The sequence below is a fragment of the Aspergillus saccharolyticus genome, assembly GCF_003184585.1.
Source record: "Aspergillus saccharolyticus JOP 1030-1 unplaced genomic scaffold BP01scaffold_10, whole genome shotgun sequence".
In the NCBI taxonomy this organism is placed as follows: domain Eukaryota; kingdom Fungi; phylum Ascomycota; class Eurotiomycetes; order Eurotiales; family Aspergillaceae; genus Aspergillus; species Aspergillus saccharolyticus.
Genome location: NW_020290620.1, coordinates 882,625 through 905,599, shown reverse-complemented (window position 1 = coordinate 905,599; position 22,975 = coordinate 882,625). Strand labels below are relative to the sequence as shown.

Below are 22,975 nucleotides of genomic sequence, written 5' to 3'. Positions count from 1 at the left end.
CACAGCTGCAAAGCGAAGCAAGTTTTTTACCAACAAGTTTGTCCATCGATGAGCGGCCTTTCAACCTGCGAGAGTCGAATTATTCAAGCCGAATGTCGAGGACAGAGGTTTAAAGGACCCCCACCAATGTCTGATATCCAGGCTATTGCCTCCTGAACCACGAACAAGTCTTATCCTGACTTGTCTTCCTTAGTCTCTATATCACGGAAATCGCCAATTCCAGAACTGGGGCTAGATTCAAGATACACCTAGCGGTGATCACCGTCGGGGCTTCCTTTAACATACCCGGCCCTGTCAAGTTTTCTAGCCCCAACCGTTGGTCAGGCTAGAGATGAAGGGCGAATAGGATCCAGGAATGTCATTTTTGGACCGGTGTTGAGGTAAACTCCTGAGATTCTAGTGGTCTGAATAATCCGAAAGTACTCAGTGGTGGCGATGAACTTCGTCAAGCTCGACTGTAAAGCAATTCTGTCTTCCGCGAAGCGGGGTGCGGTTATAACACGGAGAAAAGTTGCGCAAAATGTGCATTTGGTATGCCACATGCATCTATGATCAAGTATGTAGGCTCATTGCAACTCGAAGCTTTTCTGTGGAGGTGCTCGCGTTGGTGGCGCAACGTTTTCGCTTGCTTACGTGGTAAGGTAGTATAGAAATAGCCTGCATGGGCAATGGATTTGCTTTCTTTCCTACTATGTCTTACTTCTTATGAGTTGCACAATATAAAAGGCGCGTATGGGCCGATGAGAAGACACTCTTACAATTCTACTGGACTCCACAAAGATTGCCTTCGCTCAAGGGCACCTGCGGATTGAGTCTGTAAAATAATGCGTGCAGTAGAATCTGTCACTGTCAAGACTCTCAAGGCTTTGACCAATAACTCAAGAGCTGGCTACAAAGTCAAGCAAAGCCCAAGATTGGAGCCCACAGCAACCTTAGGTTTTTGACTGTACGATTAGCTAGCCACAGTAAGGCTTTACACTATCTATGAATCTTCCCTGAGCAAGTGACTAACTAGGTGGATCGCCATCTGGAATTCGCTGGCCGAGGAATTCCGGGACTAGGTAACAGCAGCCACATATCCTGGAAATCTGTGTATGACTTGGTTGATGGAATATGCCGACAGGTCATCACCTGTGCTTTGAATCAGGTTTAGATTGGTTTTGCATTGTCAATCTGTGTGGCTTCCTTCCTTTGGGCTGTGGTTGCGAGAGAAATATCAATTCAAGTCCTGATCGAATCCTGTGGACGGGTTCGTGGCACGCTTTTGTAAGAGAACAAAAAACACACGAAGCTGGCGCAGACGCGCTGAAGTAACAGCGCTGCATTATCAATACAGGTTTCGCGTAACTTGACATCATGGTGCAAGACGCACGCCGTACGATGTATGAAATACCATTATCATTGCAGGTAGAGTCAGTTTCACTGAGCAAAGGATTTTTTTGAAAGTTCATAATAAAGCCAAGGAGAAGAGCATTTTAATACGTGTGGTGTAACAAGCCAATGGAGGCCATGAAAGTGATTATCAAGATTTGTCATAATCGATAGATAACTATCTTAAAGTCATATCCATACACTGATCCCCGGTATAGTAATACCGGATTATCGAAGCCCATGTCTCCTCAGCCGCTGATTCCGATGTGGGCACTTCACAGAGCATTTAGCCTAAGGCGCAACTGTCTGCATACCGACTTTGTTGGCCAGAAATCGAAGTACAGAAGGTTAGCAGTAGCTTCGCGGCCACCTAGTGGGCGAGATTTCGCCAAGCATGTAACATGAGTTGACTTGTCAGGATGAAATGGAATCACATGTAAACAGTCAACGTGAGGCATCCTTTGCATGGCGCAACTGTCTGATCGGATTTTTGCGTGCACTTCCTTAATAGTCGCGCAAGGACTCCGCTCGCAGACCCACGGTCTCTTGTTTGGAACTGGAAAGCCTGGCGAAGTCCCACGATGCTGCATGTTGCTTAGTGAGACAATGGCGGCTGATAGTTGAGGGGCCGTCTATATTATACCGTCAGAATCCAAACTCCTCGGGAAAAGCTTATAAGCTCACTTGAACAATAAGATGTGTGGCTCTGGCTCATGCACTTCGTAATGCTCCCAGCCCAGGCTCTGTGCAGTGAATTAGAGTCGCCGTGTCCCTCTGAGTTGCCATGGGAGCTTCGCTATCAAACAAGCGTACCTGAGTTATACCTAGTGCCCGCCATTCATCCTCCCAGAGCAGTTTGAGGGTTCCTTTGGCGTTGTCGAAGTAGTCGGCCGGTATTTTTTTGAGCATGTTCTTGGGAAGTTGAACATGTCGGTATTCGAATTGGTCATCGGAATATCTGGTCATCAAATTATTGTTAGAACAACTCGCAAACGCTTTCAGCGAGTCCTTCACCTGGCAGAGTAGTGAATAGAGTCAATGAACTCCTCGAGTCTTTCACGTTCTGATTCAAGCAATAGACGTGGCTTCTTGTTTCTTCTGCTCAAATCGATATCCATCGGGAACAGCTGAGTCAACGATCTCAAATAGAAGAACTGTGAGTGTGCAAATAGAGTACAGTCAACATTAGTAAGAATTTAAGGTCTTGTTAAGGATAAAGGTTGTGGTTCTGTATTCACACTCACTAGCTAAGCAATGCAATAACTGCCACACGTGTAATTTGACCGCGATCGATAAACTCAAACACCTGTCACTGTAGCAACGCGACTGGAGGTTCGATGACCTGTGATGTAGTACTGTCTTGATGGCTTTACAGTTTTTTTCAATTATGCTTGGGCCGAGGGAGAGGGGTCGATTAAAGATGATTCAGTGGCTTTGCAACTCTTTGGGATACTGCTAGTGGAGTTGTCCATGTTGATGCCTGAGGTGCCGAAAAATTAAAGGTGGATATGCCTACTGACTAAATCAGGCACTCATCTGTTAGGAGGGAAAACCATACACTCGTGCATTCGATATAAAGGGGGGACATAGGTAATTCTCAATCGCCTTTTCTAAACTTCAAGGATATTCTGTACCCTATTGGGGACTTCGGGCTCAAACTAAACGGCCATAATTCATGGGCTGATATTGCAATTCAGTCATATTCCGTAGATGTTTTTATGGTCAATGTTAAGTGTGTAAAGTGTAAACACCTAATGGAATAGTTAGCTTAACTATCTTATGTGGGGAAAGAAGATTCAGGTATGGTATCTGATCGAAAAGGCAGATAAAATCCTTAAGAAAGAACTTGAGAAGCCGGCGATAAAAAAATCACGACTTCAATCTAGGCTTGAGGCAGGAACAAATCATAATCTACGTGCGAATATGTGGTGTGGTCTCTCCAGGCAAAAAAAATTCAATAGCATAGGTAGCTATAAGCTATAATTGTGCGATCTCCAAGATATTCCGAGACATCACGGTACACAGATGACTATAGATTTCTTCGACCCACACCTTAAATCTCGAGCCACCACGTTCCACAGAAAACATGTCACGATGTCCTGGGACTATTTGTTCTCTAGCTATTGAAAACCACTCCAGAGTACTGCTCCTTGAAGGAACGACATAGCAGATCAGGAGTAGATGCATTACCAACCAATTTATTCAGGATCCTTCTACCCACAGGTCACTGCCTATAAGATGGATGTCTTGGGATACAGTCCGAAAGTATTCTCGATTTGACTATCAATTCCCAGGTTGATATGTGATGGAGATTTGAGGAGCACCCGCAGGGGGGGTCTATCTAGGGTGTACATATAGCAAGTATCGGTCCCCTGGTGAAGATAGATTGCGCATACAGTACATCCGAGCAGGTACTGCATTCCAGGGACACCATGGCCAATGTGGTTCTAATTGCAAAAAAATAATGCAATGTAAACCACATACTACAGGATATGTATACTTGATACTCAATATTTTATTACCCTGTCGCATAAAATTCGTGACTGTCGCCAACAGTTGTGGTTTATTGATCCTAGCTAAGCACTACATGACGACTACCATGCCCTCATAGCGCTTATAGTTGCTCTTGAGACGCTGTACACCGACTAATTTGATCATCTGAAGCGAAATACTTGACAAGTAATAAGCGATAAAGACTTGAACTATTAGTATACTGGGCCTCTTTAAGAGATAGAGCGTTTATACCGATACCTGAAGTGGCAAGGAGCACACTGTTTATCAGGAGCTACGCCATTTCGAGAACTTATAACCAAGGCAATAGTTTGTTGACAAGCTACCTACCTAAAATACTTGTACCGACCTCGCTAAAAGTCATGATTTGTACTCTCAAAGTGTCGGAAAATCGACTAGGTTGACCACTCATACTTGGCTAGAGTTAGTTCACAGAACATTGAGATGTCTACCGCTAAGTTAACTAACCAACGTATTTCACAAGCAGGTTGGCTACCCAAGTAGGCTGGCCATCTCTGTATCACATACAAAATAGTTATATTTTGTATGCTAAAATCTTAGTCAATACTAATTCTTAACTTATATATTTTTATTAAGAAACTCTAATAGCTAGATTCTAATTTTTTTTTAGCAATTCATCATATAAGCTTTATCTTTCTAGATAAAATAAAATCTACCATACCTTTCTATAATTTGAAATATTGATATAAAAACTATTTGTATAGAAGATTTATTAAATCAAAAAATAGAATTTATGGAGTTTACATATTATTTCTTGATACAATAAGTTGTGAAATTAGTAAGTAGTTTTATTCTTGAGATATCAAGAGTAAAAGCTCATTTTTTCTGTGTAATACAGAGATGGCCAGCTTGCTTGGGTGGCCAGCCTGCTTGTGGATTACGTTAACTAACTCAACTAACTTAGTTAGTTAACTAACAAACTCCCTTAGTAAGTCTGTCTAAGACTCCCAGCCGAGGGCGCGGGAGGGTTGGAGCCTTGAAGGGAAACGAGAACCAAAGAAAAAGAAGAAAAGTGGGTTTTTCCTCCAGAATTTTTCTACCTTTCCCTTTTCAGAAATAAAAATTTAATCACTCCCACCTCAACACCTGGGGCTTATTTTATAAGATCTTCTCCCTCCGACTCTCCCAAAATTTTCACCTAGACTCCTCCCACCTCCATATCAGTATCACACATTTCTTTCCAAAATGGCTGACGAGGTTTACGAAGGTGCCATTGGCATCGATCTTGGTATGATTATCACTCTTGCCCACTCGCTATTTCAATCTCGGAAGTTATCGAAAACCAAGAATGTTATACGGACATCGCTGACAAGGACTCTAGGCACCACCTACTCTTGCGTTGCCAACTATGAAGGCACCAATGTCGAGATCAGTATGTCTTGATCCGTCACATGAAACACTGTGCTTATTCGTTAACAATCGCTAGTCGCCAACGAGCAGGGTAGCTACACGACCCCCTCATTTGTCTCCTTCACCGACAAGGAGCGCTTGATCGGCGAGGCCGCCAAGAACCAGGCCGCCATGAACCCTCAGAACACTATCTTCGATATCAAGTGAGTGGGCTTAAATATCTAGTCTCGCTTCGCGCAGATTCTGATTAATCACAGGCGTCTCATTGGTCGTCGGTCTGAGGATCCCATTGTGAAGAAGGATATCGAGTCATGGCCTTTCAAGGTTGTCGACCAGGGTGGCAACCCTGCCGTCGAGGTCGAATACCTCGGAGAGAAGAAGACTTTCACTCCCCAAGAGATCTCCTCCATGGTTTTGATGAAGGTAATTCCAATCTCTTGTATTAAGCCACGACGTGGTGCTGGTGCTGACTTCCGCCACAGATGAAGGAAGTTGCCGAAACCAAGCTCGGAAAGAAGGTTGAAAAGGCTGTTATCACGGTGCCTGCCTACTTCAACGACAACCAGCGTCAGGCTACGAAGGACGCTGGTGCCATCGCTGGCCTCAATGTCCTCCGTATCATCAACGAGCCCACTGCTGCTGCTATCGCTTACGGTCTCGGCTCTGGAAAGTCCGAGAAGGAGCGTAACGTCTTGATCTACGATCTCGGTGGTGGTACCTTCGATGTCTCTCTGCTCAACATCCAAGGAGGTGTCTTCACTGTCAAGGCTACTGCTGGTGACACTCACCTTGGTGGACAGGATTTCGATACTAACCTCCTGGACTTCTTCAAGAAGGAGTTTCAGCGTAAGACTGGCAAGGACCTCTCTGGCGATCCTAGAGCCCTCCGCCGCCTCAGAACTGCTTGCGAGCGTGCCAAGCGTACTTTGTCCAACGCTACTCAGACGACTGTCGAAATCGACTCCCTGTTCGATGGTGAGGACTTCAACTCATCTATCACCCGTGCCCGTTTCGAAGATCTTAACGCCAAGTCCTTCTCTGGCACCCTTGAGCCCGTTCAGCAGGTCCTCAAGGACTCTGGTCTTGAGAAGAACCAGGTGGACGAGATCGTTCTCGTCGGTGGAAGTACGCGTATCCCCCGTATCCAGAAGCTTCTTAGCGATTTCTTCGATGGCAAGAAGCTCGAGAAGGTAATTACACTGAACGGTGACCCTCATTCATCGAGTGCTAAACTGATATTTTTGATAGAGTATCAACCCTGACGAAGCCGTTGCCTACGGTGCCGCCGTGCAAGCCGGAATTCTGTCTGGAAAGGCCACCTCTGCTGAGACCCAGGATCTCTTGCTGCTCGACGTTGTTCCTCTTTCCCTTGGTGTTGCTATGGAAGGCAACATTTTCGCCCCCGTCGTTGCCCGTGGCCAAACTGTGCCTACAATTAAGAAGCGCACTTTCACCACTGTTGTTGACAACCAAACAACTGTTCAGTTCCCCGTCTACCAGGGTGAGCGTACCAACTGCGCTGACAACACCTCACTCGGAGAATTTACCCTGGCTCCCATTCCCCCGATGAGAGCTGGTGAAGCTGCCCTTGAGGTCGTCTTTGAGGTCGACGTCAACGGTATCCTGAAGGTCACTGCTACCGAAAAGTCGTCTGGCCGTACCGCTAATATCACCATCTCCAATGCCGTTGGCAAGCTTTCTACCACTGAAATTGAACAGATGATTGATGGTAAGTCTGACACTGATGTTGTCTCATGTGTTTTTTTTTCTAATTCTCTCCCAGATGCCGCCAAGTTCAAGTCCAGCGACGAGGCTTTCACCAAGAAATTCGAGTCTCGCCAACAGCTGGAATCATACATCTCCCGCGTTGAGGAAATCATCTCCGATCCCACTATGTCTCTTAAGCTCAAGCGGGGAAACAAGGAGAAGATCGAGTCTGCTCTTAGCGATGCTATGGCCCAACTCGAGATTGAGGACTCTACCCCTGAAGATCTCAAGAAGAAGGAACTTGCTCTTAAGAGACTGATTACCAAGGCCATGGCTACTCGTTAAACGTTGTGAGCCTCAATCTGCTATAATAATTGTTCAACCTTGAGATCAGTGAGCCCGCCTTCCGAGTTATCCATCATCATTTCTTGCTATTTCAAGTCAAGAAGCATTTGCTACACATGAGATCAAAGACTATTATGTTACCTACGGACCCTTTCTGGATTAAGAGTGTTTATTTATGAATGGGGAAACAAATATGAAAAGTATTTTTTGTTCGAAACATTTCGCATGCTATATCTCGCATCTCAAGATCTGAACGTACATATTAAACTAGGTAATCATGTAGATTTCGAAGTCGGTGACATTGGGTATGAGGATTGAGTGTTTGATCCATGTTACTGGAAGCATCACGTGTTCGAAGGCGAGCATTTCTTTTCCCGTCAATCAAAGCAGGTTGGTATTGAGGACCAAGCTTTCCTCATGCTCTTCAGCAATATTTCGCGTCACCTCCTAATGGTACGCTCCGCTCGTCTAGGTATCTCATCATGTTCAGAGCAGTACGTCTGATATCGGCAACTTCGAAAGTGAGCAGCACCCGATGCCTCGGTCAAATTACCCTTATCCACTCGTTCGTCGACTCCCGGCGCTCATCTCAGCGCATCCTTGAGGGTCTACCTCATCATCGCAGATTTTCAATCTCACCTGCTCTTCACAAAAAAAAAGAAAAGTCAAAGTCACACAGAAGTGTACAAGATGAGGAGAGGGAATTGGGGAGTTCACTAGCTTCTAGTGACCCTTACGACCTCTCTCAGTTGCATAATGGCATTTCTGCTGCTTTGTCTAGCTTGAAGGATGACCTCTCCAAACTCCGCGGCGGTGGCCGCTTCGATATCGGTTCCATTGAGGCGCTTCGTGTTCAATTAAGCAAAGCGAGTAAAGAAACATTGAGGCTCGGAGACTTAGCGCAAGTGATACCGAAGGGCGGACGCATGGTGACAGTCCTGGCCGCAGAAGAGGAGGTACGCTCTGTTTTTCCCTCCCACTTCGAACTCGTCGGACTGTTACATGGCGGCATTGGCATTCATACTGACTCTGGCATATTCGCCTTGACTTTTAGCATATCAAACCGATTATCTCAGCCGTTGTATCCTCCAACCTCTCTTTGACCCCTCAAGCCGATCCTCACAATACTCTACAACTCAACGTTCCAATCCCACCGCCCACAAAAGAATCTCGGGACCAGGCGGTTACCATGGCTAAGAAAGCTATGGAAAGAGCGGCCGCCGCAGTACGTGATTCTAGGGGCGTGGTACATAGACGACTTCAAGACATGCAAAGAAAAAAGGCTGCCAGGCCGGATGATGTGCGCAAGGCACAGGAACAGATGGAAAAGGTTTCGGAAAAAGGGCAGAAAGATGTTAAAGAACTTTTTGAGACAGCCAAGAAGGCCATGGAAAGAGCATGAATGAGCCGACAATTGTCAGTTGCTTTTGGCCTTATGCTTGCCACAAGTGGAGAGCTTATGCAGATCTGCTGCAAGCTGCTTAAAGGCCCCCTTCCTGAATTAGAGGATTCAAGCGACAGCAACATGTACTTCGTAGATAGAACAATGACTAAATTTACATAAGGAACGACAAAATCGAGATTAAATGCGACGATTTGAAGCCAACAGTGATTCCACTTTAGCAAAAAACTGCACGTCTTTCCCTGCCGTCTGATACGTCCCGTTGTTTATCAGGTTCGTCGCAAGTCGATCGAAGGTGGGGGAATTTGAAGACTGATCACCGGCCTTAGAATATTTGCCTTGAACAAGCGATTCAATCAGAGTCTTTCGATCCTTTTCGCCGATCGGACTAAAGGTAATTTCTTTGGGTTGAACAATGTCGCCTTTTCGTTGTGAAAGCTTGTCCGCAAGTCCTTGGGATAGCCTCATTGCCTCTGTCATAGCAAGTGATTTCTCTTCCTCGTCTAGGAAGCGGACGTATTTGCCCTGGAAAAGACGCTTGCCCATTTCTGAGGAAGATACATAGCCGTCGCCGAAGCGGGCACTGAGCGAGGACAGCTTTTCAGCGACTCCAGCTGTGTGGGCACGGAGGTCAGTGGGTAAAGATGGCCACGTCTCCTTTAGAGATTTCAAAGTGACCGGCTCTGGATCATAACGAATAGACACAGGCCTCGACTGTTCAGCAAGCTCAGCAAGGGCTTTCTCCACCCCTTCTTCGTCATAGTCGTCATCGTTTACAAAGGCGTCTGATTTAGCCCGCGGGCGACCCTGTTTCCGGTCTTTGGTTGTAGCGGTCCGATTGGGGGGTCTCGGTCCGCCGGAACGGGCAGACATCAAGTTGCGAGGAGTCCGAAGCCTTGGCCCTCGTATGATAATGGCAGGCTGAGAGCCGCTTCGACTGGCGGCCATAGATCTTGCATCGACAACTCGTCGAGGGAGAGGACGACTCGAGCCTGCATCTTTGAGGTTCAGGCGTGCTGGTGGGATTTTGGACCTTCTAGGGTGCTGAGCCTGGAAGGATTCAGCCACCGACTTCGAGGTGGAAATGGAATTCTCGTGAGTGCCTAGCAATATTTAGAACCAACAATGGAATAGAAATGCGTGCTCCAGCCCGGTTGGTGATGTCGAGAGGCTTCGTGAGTAAGGAAGGCAGCCCTATGATTGGCATCACCATGAGGCAGACTTACTGGGTCGAGGTGTATTAATTTGGGCGAATGAGTGGTTGGCGGAGAAGCAACGAACAATTGTGTGAGGTTTATCAGCTAGTATAGCACGCCCACGATGTAGACGCAAAATGCTGGGCTGTATCATCTTTGATGGTGATTAGGCTGTATTCCAACAGATGTAATGTGAGAGTAAAATTGTTTATCGCAAGCCACGGATGCTGCGTGGTCACGTGAGGTGTGATTGACACGCAAAGCTATAAGTTATCCGCACTGTAATAGAGACTACCAACCCCAATATCACCGTCATCTATATCCGGCCAGAACGACTGATTCACCTGAGTTCTCTATTGACTCCACAACATGCTTCGCCGTAAGCCAACCGCAATAGCCGTGACCTCAGAAGACCTGGCTGCATTCGAACAAGCGCGACTTTGCAAGCTGACTCAACGCAATGGAAATGAGCCTCATGCTACCGAGAATTATCCCGTCAACTTCGACCCAAGTGATGAGTTGAAACCTCTGCCTGGGGATAAGGCGAAAATTATTCGTTCTCGAGAGGAACGTATAGGTGTTTCACGTCATCATTAAGCAATCATGCAATTGATTCTCTTCTTTCGCCTTGCCCTACATTTGTCGCACCCTGCAGCAGCCCTTAGTATCCAGACCTCTCCGGGCCGCCTTCTACAATTTCTCATACTGTGCAAACGGTATGTTCAAAGAAAAACCTTTTTTTTTTACAGCGACTCCTCGTTTCGCGGCCAATGCCTGCCACATAGGTTTTTTTTGTCCTTCCCTGTTCTTGGAATGTTTGGAACCTGCCTAACGAGACGAACGAACATTTCTTAGTTTTCTAGTTGAGCATCTCTTGGTTTCACAAGTATGTACGTATGTTCAAAAAACGTAGGGGAGGGAATTTCACGCCTCAATAAGCACTGCCCTTGGTGTTGTTGATGGACAAGAATCTCAAGTTCTATGGCCACGAAATAGATGCGATACTACTTGGAAGCTAGAACTGTTTTACCTTGTTTCACTTGCGAGTATTTGGGTATGATAATGTGTAAATGTACACTCAAAAGGGTATATTCCAGGGTAAGCATTCCCAAAAGATTTTTGACAAAAGGTGGGCGCAAGAGGATGACACATGTGAACGGTCGAGCAATAGTGACGCCCAGTAGGCACTTGTTGCACGCAGAAGCAGCTGGACATGGCCGTGCTCAGAGCTGTCCTGGTTCAAAAACATTTTAAGAGCTCATGAATGTTGTCGTTTAGAGACTTCCTCGGTGCCCATGTCGACAGGATAGTTCCATCGTCGTTTCAAGCCATTAGGATCGTACACACTAGCAACGCTCTGTTGCCAGTCACGTGCAGTAAAAAGCACTTGTTGCCCCGTGAAATGGGATTGTGGGAGCGACTGGGAGGAGGCGATTGGAGTAATCTTTGTGGCCGGCTGTGCATAATGGACAGGAAAGGAACCTGCGATAGATGACTGTATTACCTGTGAAGGATTGCTCATGGCCATGGGTGGTGAATTAGCGTTGACAGTGGGAGGTCCGATAGAGAATGCCATATCCCATTGGCTTCATTGAGAGTAGGTGTGTTAGCGATGCTCGTGGCCAACGAATCAAGATGAGGAGTTACTCTTACTTGATGATGCGAGTAGGGTCCCAGCTACTCTCATCGACCAGAGGCGCATCTATAGTATGGGTCGGAATTGACTGGGATGGAATTAAACCCAACGGCTGAAGGTGTGACGAATCGGACTTTGACTCTTCAGTACTAGTAGTTATTGGAGGGGTAACCTGATATGCTGCATGACCCACTCTACTAGGAAAATTGGACGCCTGGTTCAACTGGGTACCATAACTTGAATCCAACGGCGGGCTCGGATGATATGGTTCTGAGGGACTGCCATATGGGAAAGTTGGTTTCAATTCGAAGGGTCGGTTAACGTCAGCGGAAAATGCGAAACGCAGTGAATCGATTTGAGCTTGTAATTCTGGCATGGGCCAAGCAGTTGAGCATCGCTCAAGTATCCGCATGTGTCGCGTGAAATACTCCCTGGCGTCCGTATGGAAGTTCGGATCTGGTGAAGTTATAGCAACCTATAGAAAGATTAACAGGAGCTCACAGAAGAGGGCAAGATGTTGCCACTCACGAGATGTAGCATTGTGCAGGTCAAGACAGTGTAAATTGTGAAGTTGATACCCCTCTGCATGAAAAGAAGGCCAGATAGGCCAAAGCGGTTGAGAATAGATTCCTGTAGTCTACATAAGTATTTGGCAGATGAATAGCACAATGCCATGTGCATCTTCCAGCCTCCTCCGGCAGTGAAGGATTTCGATGCTAATAGCTGTGGTCGATGCAGCAAAATAATCCCAAGATGACAGTGAGAATGCATATTCCCAACAAAATGAGAAGGAATCCAAGGCGGCGAACCGTCGGGCGGATAATTCACTTGTAGATCAGCAGGCAGACTCTGAAGCCAATCAGTGAAGAGCGGATTTTTCTCAACGAATTTGGGGTTCGCCCCCCAATCCTTCTGCTTCTTGATCTTATGATAGATGTCCGCGATGGTGCGAATATGGGATGCGTTCTTGACAAAATAGGCATACTGCCTAGATCGGTCGATCTCAAATTGATCAAGGCCTCTAATATCCAGCGTGGGACTCATGTTCACAGTGCTTGGATCAACACCATAGTCCGAGCGACCTAGCAATGTCAGTACTATGCAAATCATGAACAGTGCAGTGAGCATACCCTGAGGAGCGCCTATCATCACCTCTACAACTAGTAGAGCTTGCCATACCCTTGTTTGCACCAAGCACTCAACAGGATTTAAATCACAGGATCGTTCCTCTGCATGAATATTTTTGTGCTCATGTATATCCAGGTCTTTGGCCATGGAGACTATGGTCTTGACTGTTTGCCAAGAACGGTAGTAATAGCCCTTTTTTGGCCTAGATTCCCGAGCCTTGAGAAGCAAGAGTAAGGCCTGAATCGTGCTCAGACGTGGCTCATCCATGAAGCTGGATTCATGTCCTGGAATGAATGTATGTATTAGAAACACATGATAGATATTACGCTGCACAAAGGGGCTACATCGGCTCACTATTTGCTAATGCTAGCCACTGAGCTCCCTGAGCAGGATCGTCAGACAACCTTCCAGCGCATGCAAACATTGCTTCAAGTAATAGCGGAGAGATAGAGCTCCGTTCATGTTGCCATTGGAAGTAGAGATGAGACCTATGCACGACCGGAACGTAGGGGTGTATATCATCAAAGTAAATCTTGAAGTACTTCATGACCTCATCATCCGACGGCATAAGCTCAGGTGGAATACGTATGGTGGAACCGGCACCAGTGCTTAAAGGAGGGAGCTTTTCATCCGCGTCATCCTGGGTTGGGATTTCTGGTTCGGCCCTCTCTTTTCTTTGCTGCCTTATATATGGCGCTGTGTGGGCGTAAGTTACTGGCTAAGAGATTCAGATGGGCTTTTTAATGCTTACCGATGCCCGTCTCGTCTATCCTAAGCTCGCCAAGAACTTCACTCAGATTCTCTGCTGTTGAGGGGTCATGTTCGTTGAAAACATCCCTCTCCGCAGCGCCTAGAGTCTGCGTATGGTCACCCGTGAACCCCTGCGACTGCTGAAAAGCATGATGCGGTACAGGAACATGCGATGACCGTAGGTCGTAAGCACCGGACTGACTTGAAGCCGGCTGAGCAAATTGTGTATAGACACCGAGTTCATCATGATAAGAAGTCATATGCCCTACGGTAGGTTGACCGTCCTCTCTGAAGGCCTGCGAAATCGCGTAGGAGGAAACCGAAGGCTCTGGCGCATTAGATGCCGGTAAAGAACCTGCAGAGCTTGGCTCGATACTTTGTCCAGAGGAATATTCATTCTCTTGTCCAATTGTAGGAGGAACGCATACAAGTTTTAGGCGAGTACAAGCTGAGCAGGGCCACGTATTGGTTGTCGCAGCATCACACTTAATTTTCCGCTTCCTGCAGCCATTGCAGGCTCGCATCACTAGTATATAAAGTCCTTAGTCCCAGATTGTTGTAAAAGTGACAGAATGATTTCGTGACATACCTTTAAGTCGTTTGTGCCGGTTATGTTCATCGACAAAAACATAATCTATATAAGTTATTAACAACTGGAAAGAAGATATCGAAAGGGGAGTTTCTCAGTCAGTGATGTGCCGAGGTTTCCGAATTTGTGAAGTATGGGAGACCTTACTTTTCTGCCCTTCTCTGGGAGCACCGACTGGTGCTGCAAATGAATAGCTCTGCATATCTAACAGGTGGTGGATCACCGACGTGGTTAAGAAAGAAGCCAGTGCCAACTCGTGGGCAGCATAGATAGGGCACGTTCGCCAAGAGATCTTCCAGAGTAAGTCCGTAAGGCCTGCCTTGGTCGGATCACTCGAATGGTGTGGCAATGCAGCAAAGTAAGAGCGCCAGAGGCAGCAATGAAGCAAAGCGAAGCGAAGCTGATTGTGTCGTTCTAGACTTGAGAAATTGTAGTCGGAGTGGTCTATTTACGGCTGTGGACGATTTGCCATGGAAAAGCGGCGTAGGTAAGTCTGGAGAGGGGCAGTAAGCCTATGGTGAACTCCGTTGACGAAGACGTTAGACGGGTCGGATCGTGCATTCGCTCAAACATCCGTTTTCCAGAACGTAATAGTGACTTGCGGAAAAAGGCCACAGTCGTTTCACAATGTATTCTGACCCAAATGACTGCCTGGAATGGACACCAGGAAATTACCGCGCAAGTATGAATTTTAGGAGATATGAAGATTCGAACGATTATATGTCGACTTCAGACGCGAATAACCAGAGAAATATAGACGTTTCGAAGAAAGCTGCATTCGTGACTATGACTTGTCAGTTGTTTTTGAGACATGCGCGACTCAGTAAAGAACATAATGACCGACAGGAGACATGAAGCAGGAGGGGATAGAGCAAGCAGAATTACTCGCTGTCAATACATACAAAGTGTGCAAAAATGCTCGGGAAAATTCGAATGGTAAGAATTGAGCATGTGAGTAGACACAAGGCTCTGATAATAGCCACCAAGTAGAGGGGGGGAAAGGGCGCGAGAGGGGGGGAAACGGGGAGATGGATGGAGTGTGGGGGTTTAGAGAGACGAGGGTTTATACTCAATATTTGATGAGGGTGCAGGATTAACCAGTCTGCATTGTAGTGTGCACTACCAGTAGATATTGTGAATCTCCGATGAATATTTGATTAGACAAGGAAACCAGTCGTATTGGCACATCACAACTTGATTTGGCGGTCACCATCTAGATTCACTCTAAAAGGCGAGCATGGCGCAGACCAAGGTTTTGAGGTTGAATCGGACTAATGATAACTGGCCTAGCTAAACCACGGAGGTAGAGGCTGATCACTAGAAAATGTAGAATATATGATGAAAGCCCTGAGTCTAAGTGCATTGAAAGAGGCTCCTCGAGGCAATGTCTCGCAAATAAGCCACAGGAACACTTCTGGGCTGGGCTGAGCTGGAGGAGTCGCGGGAACAATCCACTGATGCTAAGTTGCCGACCACCCTGGTTAGGTCATCACGCTGTTTTGTCGCCGCGGTCTTCTGAGCGGCACAGTTCAGTTAGGCCATTTTTCCACGAGTGTGAGAATCACTGTTGGTCTGCTTATCACCTACAGGCATCACTAACATAGTACGCTAGTCATGTGTAATTACTCTTTTAGTCCTAAACTTCTGACTGTTACTGTGGCCATTGATTGCCCGATGATCGGACAAGAGTACATAGATGGAATTGCATGTGCTAAAATCAGATAATGCCTTCATGGTTCTGATGAAGGACCATCATCAGCTCTGTACAATAGCACTGCACACATCTCAAGGTGGTCTGAACATAAACCAAAATATCTTGTATGGCTCTCCTATAGCTCGATAAGCGTGTTGTGATACTGATACTCTAAACTCTGCACATTTTGGCTAGTGATACCAGCGCACGGAAAAAGAAAGACTCCGCATCCTGCTGTATGCCACAGCAAGAATCGTGTTACCACAGGCTTGGACACTTCGTGTAGCTGATAGCAAAGCGGTATTTCATCTTGGAGACTTTGTGTAGCTGATAGCAAAACGGTATTTCATTAAATTTCTCTGCATTGAGGATCATTCCTTGTTCACTAAGGGATAAATGACTTACCAGTAATATGATAATTGCACATCCGAGAAACTGGGTACACTCAGCCAGAAGCTGCTTTTCAAAATTGGCTCAGATACCCGGACCATCGTTGTTCCACAGCTTGTTGACGTGATTACCCCTCCCGGAGAGACCCAACTCCGCACGGGATTTTTGGCTTCAATCTTCAAGGATCCAGAGTCAAGAAAACATGGCGTCTGAGGTACAAAACTCGAATCCGACTATACTTAACGTCGCCGATCTCCCCACTCGACTGAGTTCGGCGGCAGCGAGCAAAGCAGGAACGGGCAGCACTGGGGCTCTTGCTTCAATATTCTCAACGTCCGCATACTCAATTGACTGGCCCACAGGCTTGAATTTATCGTCAGATTCTAGTGACGAAGACGTGATAGAAGAGCCGATAGATGAGCAAGAGATATATGGTATGTTTTCGCCCGTCCGATTTCTGTATGTACCGGACAGTGTCCTTAATAAAAGAATCAATTGTGGTTGTCAGATCTCATATCGTCAATATCGGATCCAGAACATCCGATCTCACTGGGTGCATTGGCCGTTGTGTCGCTTCCGGACATTGCCATAAAGCCAACCCTTCCAGATGTTCTAGGTTCAGACCTTCGAACAATATCTGTCCTTATAACACCGACAATCACTCACTGCAGCCTTGCTACAGTGATAGGCCTTGGCGTACGTGTTCGGCTTGAGCAGTCGCTCCCGCCACGGTTTCGTGTGGATGTGCGGATCAAAGAAGGCTCTCATAGTACAGCTGAAGAGGTCAATAAACAGCTAGCCGATAAAGAAAGAGTGGCTGCTGCGTTGGAAAATGGAACACTTATGGGAGTTATTGCAAAAATGCTCGAAAGCTGCCGGTGATTTTGCTAGATCTTACAGTTGTTGACTTTTGTTTCATCCAAGTTGCTCTCGACTTTGCACCATGGATGATAACAAAGAAGTAATCCTGCATATGATCATGATCTTACAACGTTTCATCAAGTACAACTTGTAACAAATAGATCATATAGTCACCACCATGGCCAAGTTTTTCATGAGTCTAGAACACCGCTTTCCTTTAATCCCTTCCACAGTTCCGGCTCCAAGAACTTGCTCACAGTTACATCCTCTGCCAGACCCTTGCGCCTTCGAGTCTTGAGGACAAAGTCGCGAGCGGTGGCCATTGCAGGAGCCATTTCCAACGGCTTTACCTTGACTTCACGATCGAGTGGGTCCCCTGGGACGACGCTCCACTTGTCAAAAACGAGACTCACAGCTGCCTGACCTTGCGTATGAATTCTGAGGTCTGTCTCGAACCCGAAGGAGTCTATCACTGGTACCAAGCCGCGGACAGTGTAAAGTGGCGTGCCGGCGATAGGCCCATCGGAAAGTACGTGGCCTCGTCTCCGAGAAAGGACAGTATACACCGATGCGACCGCATCTGCAGGCCCTGTCATTGTACAGGCGTAAATGGGTTCCATTAAACGCGGAGATGCCATCAAAAAAGAAGAGTAGATAGCCCGTCGGGAGGTGGGGATGATCTGCCCACCTCCTCTGTAGATGGCTTGATCAGCAAGCGAGACGTCTGTGAGCCTGAAACGTGCGTTACGGATCGCTGTGATTCCAGTTAGCTGGTTCGAAACAATAATTTCTTCCATCTCGGACCCGCAGATGCGGACCTGCAAGAACAGACGATAACTTACGTTCTTCACATAAAGGTCCTTCCCTCGTGCCCCAGCTGAAACCTTGGGTGATGGAATCCCTGACGCTGCCGAGAAGCTTTTTGTCGACCTGGGAAGGCAGGGTATCGTCCTGCAGGATATTGGGACTCATCTCATCGGGACCAAATGCCCAGATACTTCGCGCCGCCAGCTTATCCCATTCATATTTTTCTTCGAAGAAGCGAGCCACTTTGCGGATTGGGTCTTTGATGCTCACTCTGCCGCTCTCAATATCCTCAGCAATACCATCATCTAAAGGTTCCGCAATCATGGTAATCTTGTTCTTTTTGTTGGGAGTGATGGAATAGCACATGATGGCTGATGTCTCAACAACAGTCTCGCAAAAGCGGGTAACAGGATCCGAGACTTTGATCTCCATTTCGGAAAATAATCTCCGAAGATCGTGAAGCACGCAGTCCACATAGAGCTCACCGGTCCCCAGAAGCACGTGCTCACCTGATTCCTCTACTTTGGTCGAAACCAAGGGATAGCTTTTGTTCACCTTACGAAGACCATCAAGCATCTTGGGCAATTCAGAAGGGTTGACGGGCTCGACAGCAACCTTAAACACAGATTCACTCATATGCCGGATCGAATTGAAAACGTAGGCGTCCTCATTTTGATCAAGCTGGAGTGGCACAATAGTTGCTGTCTTCACAATAGAATTGTCTACGCCCCCGAGAAGAACAAGATTGCCAGCAGGAACTCCGGTCGTTGGAATGCTGTAGGCGGTTTCCGCAATCCATGCGTCAGAGATTGTTGCAATAACCATATCCTCCTCGTCTTCGGGGGTATAGCCTTCACCAAGTACACGGACCTGTTGACCAGGCCTGACCGTGCCACTCATGATTCTTCCGAATGAGTGAAATTTAGAAGCGTCCGTACTGGCAAAGAGCTTTGTAACATGTACCACGAGTGGGCCATCAGGGTCGCACACAGCCATTGCCGCTGCGACCCTTGTATCCAAAGGCCCTGTGTAATGCCGCTCCAGTTTCCTTTGTGCACCAGCTGCTGGGGAGGGTACGTGCTGAAGCACCATATCCACGAATCCTGTTGCAGGACCGAAGAATTGATCACAAACCAGGTGAATTAGGGCTTTTGCGTCAGCCCTCAGCTGCGACGGTTTGAGATCAATACCAATGCTGGACAGCGTGTCTTTGAGGTCTTCTGGACTTTCGCTCAAAGTGTGCGAGTAAAGTTTGTAAATAGGCTCCAGAACAAACTTTATAAATGTCCTCTTTGATTGATCCTCCAATCCCTTGCGTGTGAACTTTCGACTCCTAGGATTGTAGAAGATGTCGCCCCATAGACGTCGACCGAACTCGACGGGCTCAATCTGAGGATGGGATTCTGCATACATCTTGGCAAACGATTCCAAGGTGAAGCACCATCCCATGGACGCGCATGCAAAGGAAACATTGCCCCGTTCTGGGCTGAGTCGTTTCTTCTCACCCTGACCTGGTATGACATTCTCGATAATAGTGTTGACCTCCTCAACCACGTGCTTCAACTTGAAGTAAGCGTCGTTTGGTGGTATCTTGAGTTCCAAAATCAAGCGATCCATCTTGTTTAGAACAAGCGTGAGTGGGAGGTCTTCAAGTATAGCGTGCTTGATGATCTGCTCAGTGTTGGCTTGCACGCCTTCGACAACGTCGACGATCAGCACGACACCGTCAGCTAGCCGACATGCAGCCGCCACTTCATCGACGAAATTGACATGTCCCGGAGTATCAAGAATATTGAAAAGATGGGATTTGCCTCTCGTGCCTTGAAGGACCAAGCTCATTGGAGCCGTCTTGATAGAAAGTCCCCTTTCCCTTTCTAAGAAGTGAACATCAGTATAACGAAGTTGCTCCTCTTTTCGTTTACCGGCTCGCTTCTCCAAGCGATCAGTTAAATCATGGGTCTGCGTAACAAGCATGTCCATAAAAGCCGTCTTGCCGTGATGTAGATGACCGACAATTGCTATATTCCTTATCTGCTCAGGAAAACTGAGCAAGTCCATCATAAATTCACGTGAGTAATAAACTCGCGGCAGCTCTGCTTCTTCAATTGCGAATTTCTTTTGTTGCACTGGCGCAATCATAGGCTCCGAAAGAGGTTGCGCGTCCTCCTCTTGGACAAGAGTTTCGACATCTTCCCCGTACACTTGCTGAGCACTTGGATAATACTGTTTGTCTTCATGAAGAATAACGGCATTCGACGGACCTTCTATAAGATGGCTTAGTCGTATACGCTTAAACAAAGGCCGAAGTCGAATCAATACGTACCGTCCACTTCCATCAATTGATGCTCACTGGCTGTATCATCTTCATCTCCCGTGAAAGCTTCGTCGAAAGCAGATGATTGGGGCTCATCACCGCGATGGTGAGCAGATTCTTCATCCGATTCTCCCACCTCGCCAATATAGTTGCCGAATCTAAGCAAGCTATCTGTCAGCTACGGATCCAGACGAGGCAGAGAGAGGGGACTTACTCGTCGTAGAGATCGTCCATCGCGACGTGTGAAGATAGTAGCTTGAACACTAAGTATATTGGGCGGCTCACACAAAACTTACCAAGGCTGGAGCCGACAGAGCATCTCTTTTTTCTGGAGGGGGTCGTTCTTAAGAATGATCAGCCAGACCCTCGTTGTCTGACCTCAATTGCTTGCCGAATTGACGGTGATAGTGACCCTATCTTCTTTGTTTTTTCTCTTTCCTTCTTTTTTGCGACTTATGCTGCCCTTGCCAGGGAATGCCTCTTCGTCCTTATGCTTTTTCCCTGCTGTGGAGCTGTTGAGGTTGTGCCCGGATACTTACGAGGCAAATCACATCACCCCGGCCCGAGCTTGGCGTCTTGTTTCGCTCCGTTGAGTTCCCTCCGTAAGTAGTACGTTTGTCCGTCCGTTGCCCCGCCCCTCCAGAAAGCCAGCCGATGCTGGCCCCCTCGTTTGGGGCGTAGAGTCAGCAGTTTCTAGCAGTAGTTAGTGGGGGACAGCACGAACAGTTCTGTTTGTTTCACCGATCCCGCGTGACAATTCCTACTTTACCCTCCGTGCCGACTCATCTCTTTCGCTTCCCTTTAGCAGTCAAGTGAACATAGACCTGGTATTTCACAGTCCTACTGTGACGTTCAGTTTCTCTCATATTATACTATATCTGAAACACAGATTTACTGGCCAAACTGTGCATCATGTCCTCGCTTCCTCCTGTCTACATTGTTTCAGCGGCCCGGACTCCTGTGGGCTCATTCTTAGGGTGAGTTTTGATAGGGGTGAGAATGATGTAGACGGGTTTGAGCTGAATTAACGCACTCTGACTGTTCGTGCAGCTCCCTCTCAAGCCAGACTGCCCCGCAGCTAGGCTCTCATGCGATCAAAGGTTTGATTACCAACTGTTCCGCTTGAGATGCAAGATCTAATGAGACTTCTGATTAGCTGCCCTCAGCAAAGCCGATGGCATCAAGCCATCGGATGTTCAGGAAGTATTTTTTGGCAATGTCCTCTCTGCGAAGTGAGACACCTCCCGGTTGGATCGTATTTATTACAGGTTGTCTCTGACACGACCCTCATAGTGTTGGCCAGAATCCCGCTCGGCAATGTGCTCTTGGGGCTGGGCTCGAAGAGTCGACGGTGTGTACCACGGTCAACAAGGTTTGCGCTTCCGGTCTAAAAGCAGTCATCCTTGGAGCCCAAACCATTATGACCGGTAACGCTGATATTGTTGTGGCCGGTGGCGCTGAGTCCATGTCGAACGCCCCGCACTACCTCCCAAATCTTCGCACTGGTGCCAAATATGGTCATCAAAACTTGGTGGATGGTATAATGAAAGACGGCCTGACTGATGCGGGCAAGCAAGAGCTTATGGGGCTTCAAGCTGAAGAATGTGCACAGGACCATGATTTGAGTAGGGAACAGCAAGATGAATATGCTATCCGTACTTATCAAAAAGCCCAGGCTGCACAGAAAGCGGGTCTTTTTGATGATGAGATTGCACCCGTTGAACTGCCTGGATTCAGAGGCAAGCCAGGTGTCACTGTGTCTCAGGACGAGGAGCCGAAGAATGTGAGTTCTCGCGGTACATTTGTCGCAGACACGCAGGCCCCATCGCTCACCGTTTCCCTTTTAGCTCAATCCCGAGAAGCTTCGGGCCATCAAGCCTGCTTTTATCCCAGGTTCTGGAACTGTCACAGCTCCTAACTCTTCCCCTTTGAATGACGGGGCTGCAGCTATCGTTCTGGTGTCAGAGGCGAAGGTGAAAGAGCTTAACCTCAAGCCCATCGCTAAAATTCTTGGATGGGGAGATGCTGCTCACCAGCCAAGCAAATTCACTACTGCCCCAGCTCTCGCGATCCCCAAGGCACTTGCACATGCAGGCGTTACTCAAGATTCTGTGGATGTATTCGAGATCAATGAGGCATTCAGCGTGGTTGCCCTTGCTAATATGAAACTGCTCAACATCCCCGAAGAGAAGGTTAATATCCACGGCGGTGCTGTTGCAATTGGTCATCCTATTGGTGCTAGTGGTGCTCGTATTTTGACCACCTTGCTTGGTGTTCTCAAAGCTCAGAAAGCCAAGATTGGATGTGTGGGAATTTGCAACGGAGGGGGTGGTGCGAGCGCCATGGTCGTCGAATCACTTATCTAATGCTTGAAAATCTAGGGCTAGTGATTCTGAAGCTCATGATAATCTTTGTTCAAAAGGAGATTCATCAGAAACACCCGCGCGGACATGCTCACAATGCATGCTCCAGTCACATATCTTGATGAGGATAAAAGATATCACATAGCACTATGTATCTATCAGGAGATAACGCCCGATTTGCGCCGTGCTTGACCTCAACTGTCAATTCATTTGCAGGTTTTTTTCCTGCTTTACAAGGGTTTGCTTGGGTTGCTACATCTTTGACTAGTCATTCATGTGACATTGCCGTACTTATAGTATCATTGGCTTCGTATCGGCTCACGGGTACCCGAAACACCAGGCTCGCTCAGCTAAGCCCGAACGTACAGTATATATCCGAGTCAACGCGTTCGCGACATATCGACACGGAAGTAGCACAACACGCTCTTGCATGGAAAATAGTCCCTCGGATCGTAAGACGGACGCAAAGTGCATGTTCATTCCACTAGATGAGTATTACTGGAGGCGAAGATTCAAATCTCAACAATTAAGGTATCAAGAT

At 47.2% G+C, this 22,975-nt stretch overlaps 9 protein-coding genes across 9 annotated transcripts; 5 read left to right on the top strand and 4 right to left on the bottom strand.

Annotated features, from left to right (window-relative positions):
* Window positions 1-1,871: 1,871 nt before the first annotated feature.
* BP01DRAFT_20720 (cyclin-dependent protein kinase regulatory subunit CKS1) lies at window positions 1,872-2,809 on the bottom strand. The gene is made up of 5 exons (XM_025571061.1): window positions 2,616-2,809; window positions 2,386-2,525; window positions 2,185-2,329; window positions 2,056-2,114; window positions 1,872-2,003 (listed from the first exon to the last, which is right to left on the bottom strand). Exons 2-5 carry the CDS (start codon window positions 2,487-2,489, stop codon window positions 1,967-1,969), a joined length of 345 nt encoding a protein of 114 aa, XP_025432682.1. The 5' UTR covers window positions 2,490-2,525; window positions 2,616-2,809; the 3' UTR covers window positions 1,872-1,966.
* A 2,258-nt stretch (window positions 2,810-5,067) lies between these two features.
* Window positions 5,068-7,663, top strand: hscA (putative Hsp70 chaperone (HscA)). The gene is made up of 7 exons (XM_025574761.1): window positions 5,068-5,131; window positions 5,225-5,275; window positions 5,330-5,456; window positions 5,511-5,676; window positions 5,736-6,443; window positions 6,502-6,982; window positions 7,037-7,663. The coding sequence occupies exons 1-7, from the start codon at window positions 5,089-5,091 to the stop codon at window positions 7,303-7,305; spliced, it is 1,845 nt and encodes a 614-aa protein (XP_025432681.1). The 5' UTR covers window positions 5,068-5,088; the 3' UTR covers window positions 7,306-7,663.
* A 46-nt stretch (window positions 7,664-7,709) lies between these two features.
* On the top strand, window positions 7,710-8,987 carry BP01DRAFT_355695 (ribosome-recycling factor). Its single transcript, XM_025574760.1, has 2 exons — window positions 7,710-8,261; window positions 8,360-8,987. The coding sequence occupies exons 1-2, from the start codon at window positions 7,788-7,790 to the stop codon at window positions 8,705-8,707; spliced, it is 822 nt and encodes a 273-aa protein (XP_025432680.1). The 5' UTR covers window positions 7,710-7,787; the 3' UTR covers window positions 8,708-8,987.
* BP01DRAFT_364853 (uncharacterized protein) lies at window positions 8,888-10,057 on the bottom strand (the record flags this gene model as incomplete). The annotated part of the gene is made up of 2 exons (XM_025576338.1): window positions 8,888-9,810; window positions 9,934-10,057. 2 exons carry the CDS (start codon window positions 10,055-10,057, stop codon window positions 8,888-8,890), a joined length of 1,047 nt encoding a protein of 348 aa, XP_025432679.1.
* Window positions 10,058-10,272: 215 nt separating this feature from the next.
* Window positions 10,273-10,500, top strand: BP01DRAFT_293924 (CDC26 family anaphase-promoting complex subunit; the record flags this gene model as incomplete). The annotated part of the gene is made up of 1 exon (XM_025571747.1): window positions 10,273-10,500. The coding sequence occupies one exon, from the start codon at window positions 10,273-10,275 to the stop codon at window positions 10,498-10,500; it is 228 nt and encodes a 75-aa protein (XP_025432678.1).
* A 661-nt stretch (window positions 10,501-11,161) lies between these two features.
* Window positions 11,162-14,208, bottom strand: BP01DRAFT_293866 (Zn(II)2Cys6 transcription factor; the record flags this gene model as incomplete). Its single annotated transcript, XM_025571744.1, has 8 exons — window positions 11,162-11,489; window positions 11,557-12,014; window positions 12,068-12,621; window positions 12,670-12,951; window positions 13,022-13,363; window positions 13,419-13,943; window positions 14,007-14,051; window positions 14,154-14,208. 8 exons carry the CDS (start codon window positions 14,206-14,208, stop codon window positions 11,162-11,164), a joined length of 2,589 nt encoding a protein of 862 aa, XP_025432677.1.
* Window positions 14,209-16,112: 1,904 nt separating this feature from the next.
* On the top strand, window positions 16,113-17,125 carry BP01DRAFT_316909 (iron-sulfur cluster assembly protein CIA2). The gene is made up of 2 exons (XM_025572598.1): window positions 16,113-16,523; window positions 16,598-17,125. Exons 1-2 carry the CDS (start codon window positions 16,292-16,294, stop codon window positions 16,969-16,971), a joined length of 606 nt encoding a protein of 201 aa, XP_025432676.1. The 5' UTR covers window positions 16,113-16,291; the 3' UTR covers window positions 16,972-17,125.
* On the bottom strand, window positions 16,907-20,669 carry BP01DRAFT_316907 (116 kDa U5 small nuclear ribonucleoprotein component). Its single transcript, XM_025572597.1, has 4 exons — window positions 20,286-20,669; window positions 20,081-20,229; window positions 17,793-20,021; window positions 16,907-17,704 (listed from the first exon to the last, which is right to left on the bottom strand). Exons 1-4 carry the CDS (start codon window positions 20,303-20,305, stop codon window positions 17,142-17,144), a joined length of 2,961 nt encoding a protein of 986 aa, XP_025432675.1. The 5' UTR covers window positions 20,306-20,669; the 3' UTR covers window positions 16,907-17,141.
* A 67-nt stretch (window positions 20,670-20,736) lies between these two features.
* On the top strand, window positions 20,737-22,774 carry erg10B (acetyl-CoA C-acetyltransferase). The gene is made up of 5 exons (XM_025574759.1): window positions 20,737-21,048; window positions 21,122-21,171; window positions 21,228-21,303; window positions 21,365-21,854; window positions 21,919-22,774. Exons 1-5 carry the CDS (start codon window positions 20,984-20,986, stop codon window positions 22,435-22,437), a joined length of 1,200 nt encoding a protein of 399 aa, XP_025432674.1. The 5' UTR covers window positions 20,737-20,983; the 3' UTR covers window positions 22,438-22,774.
* Window positions 22,775-22,975: the final 201 nt, after the last annotated feature.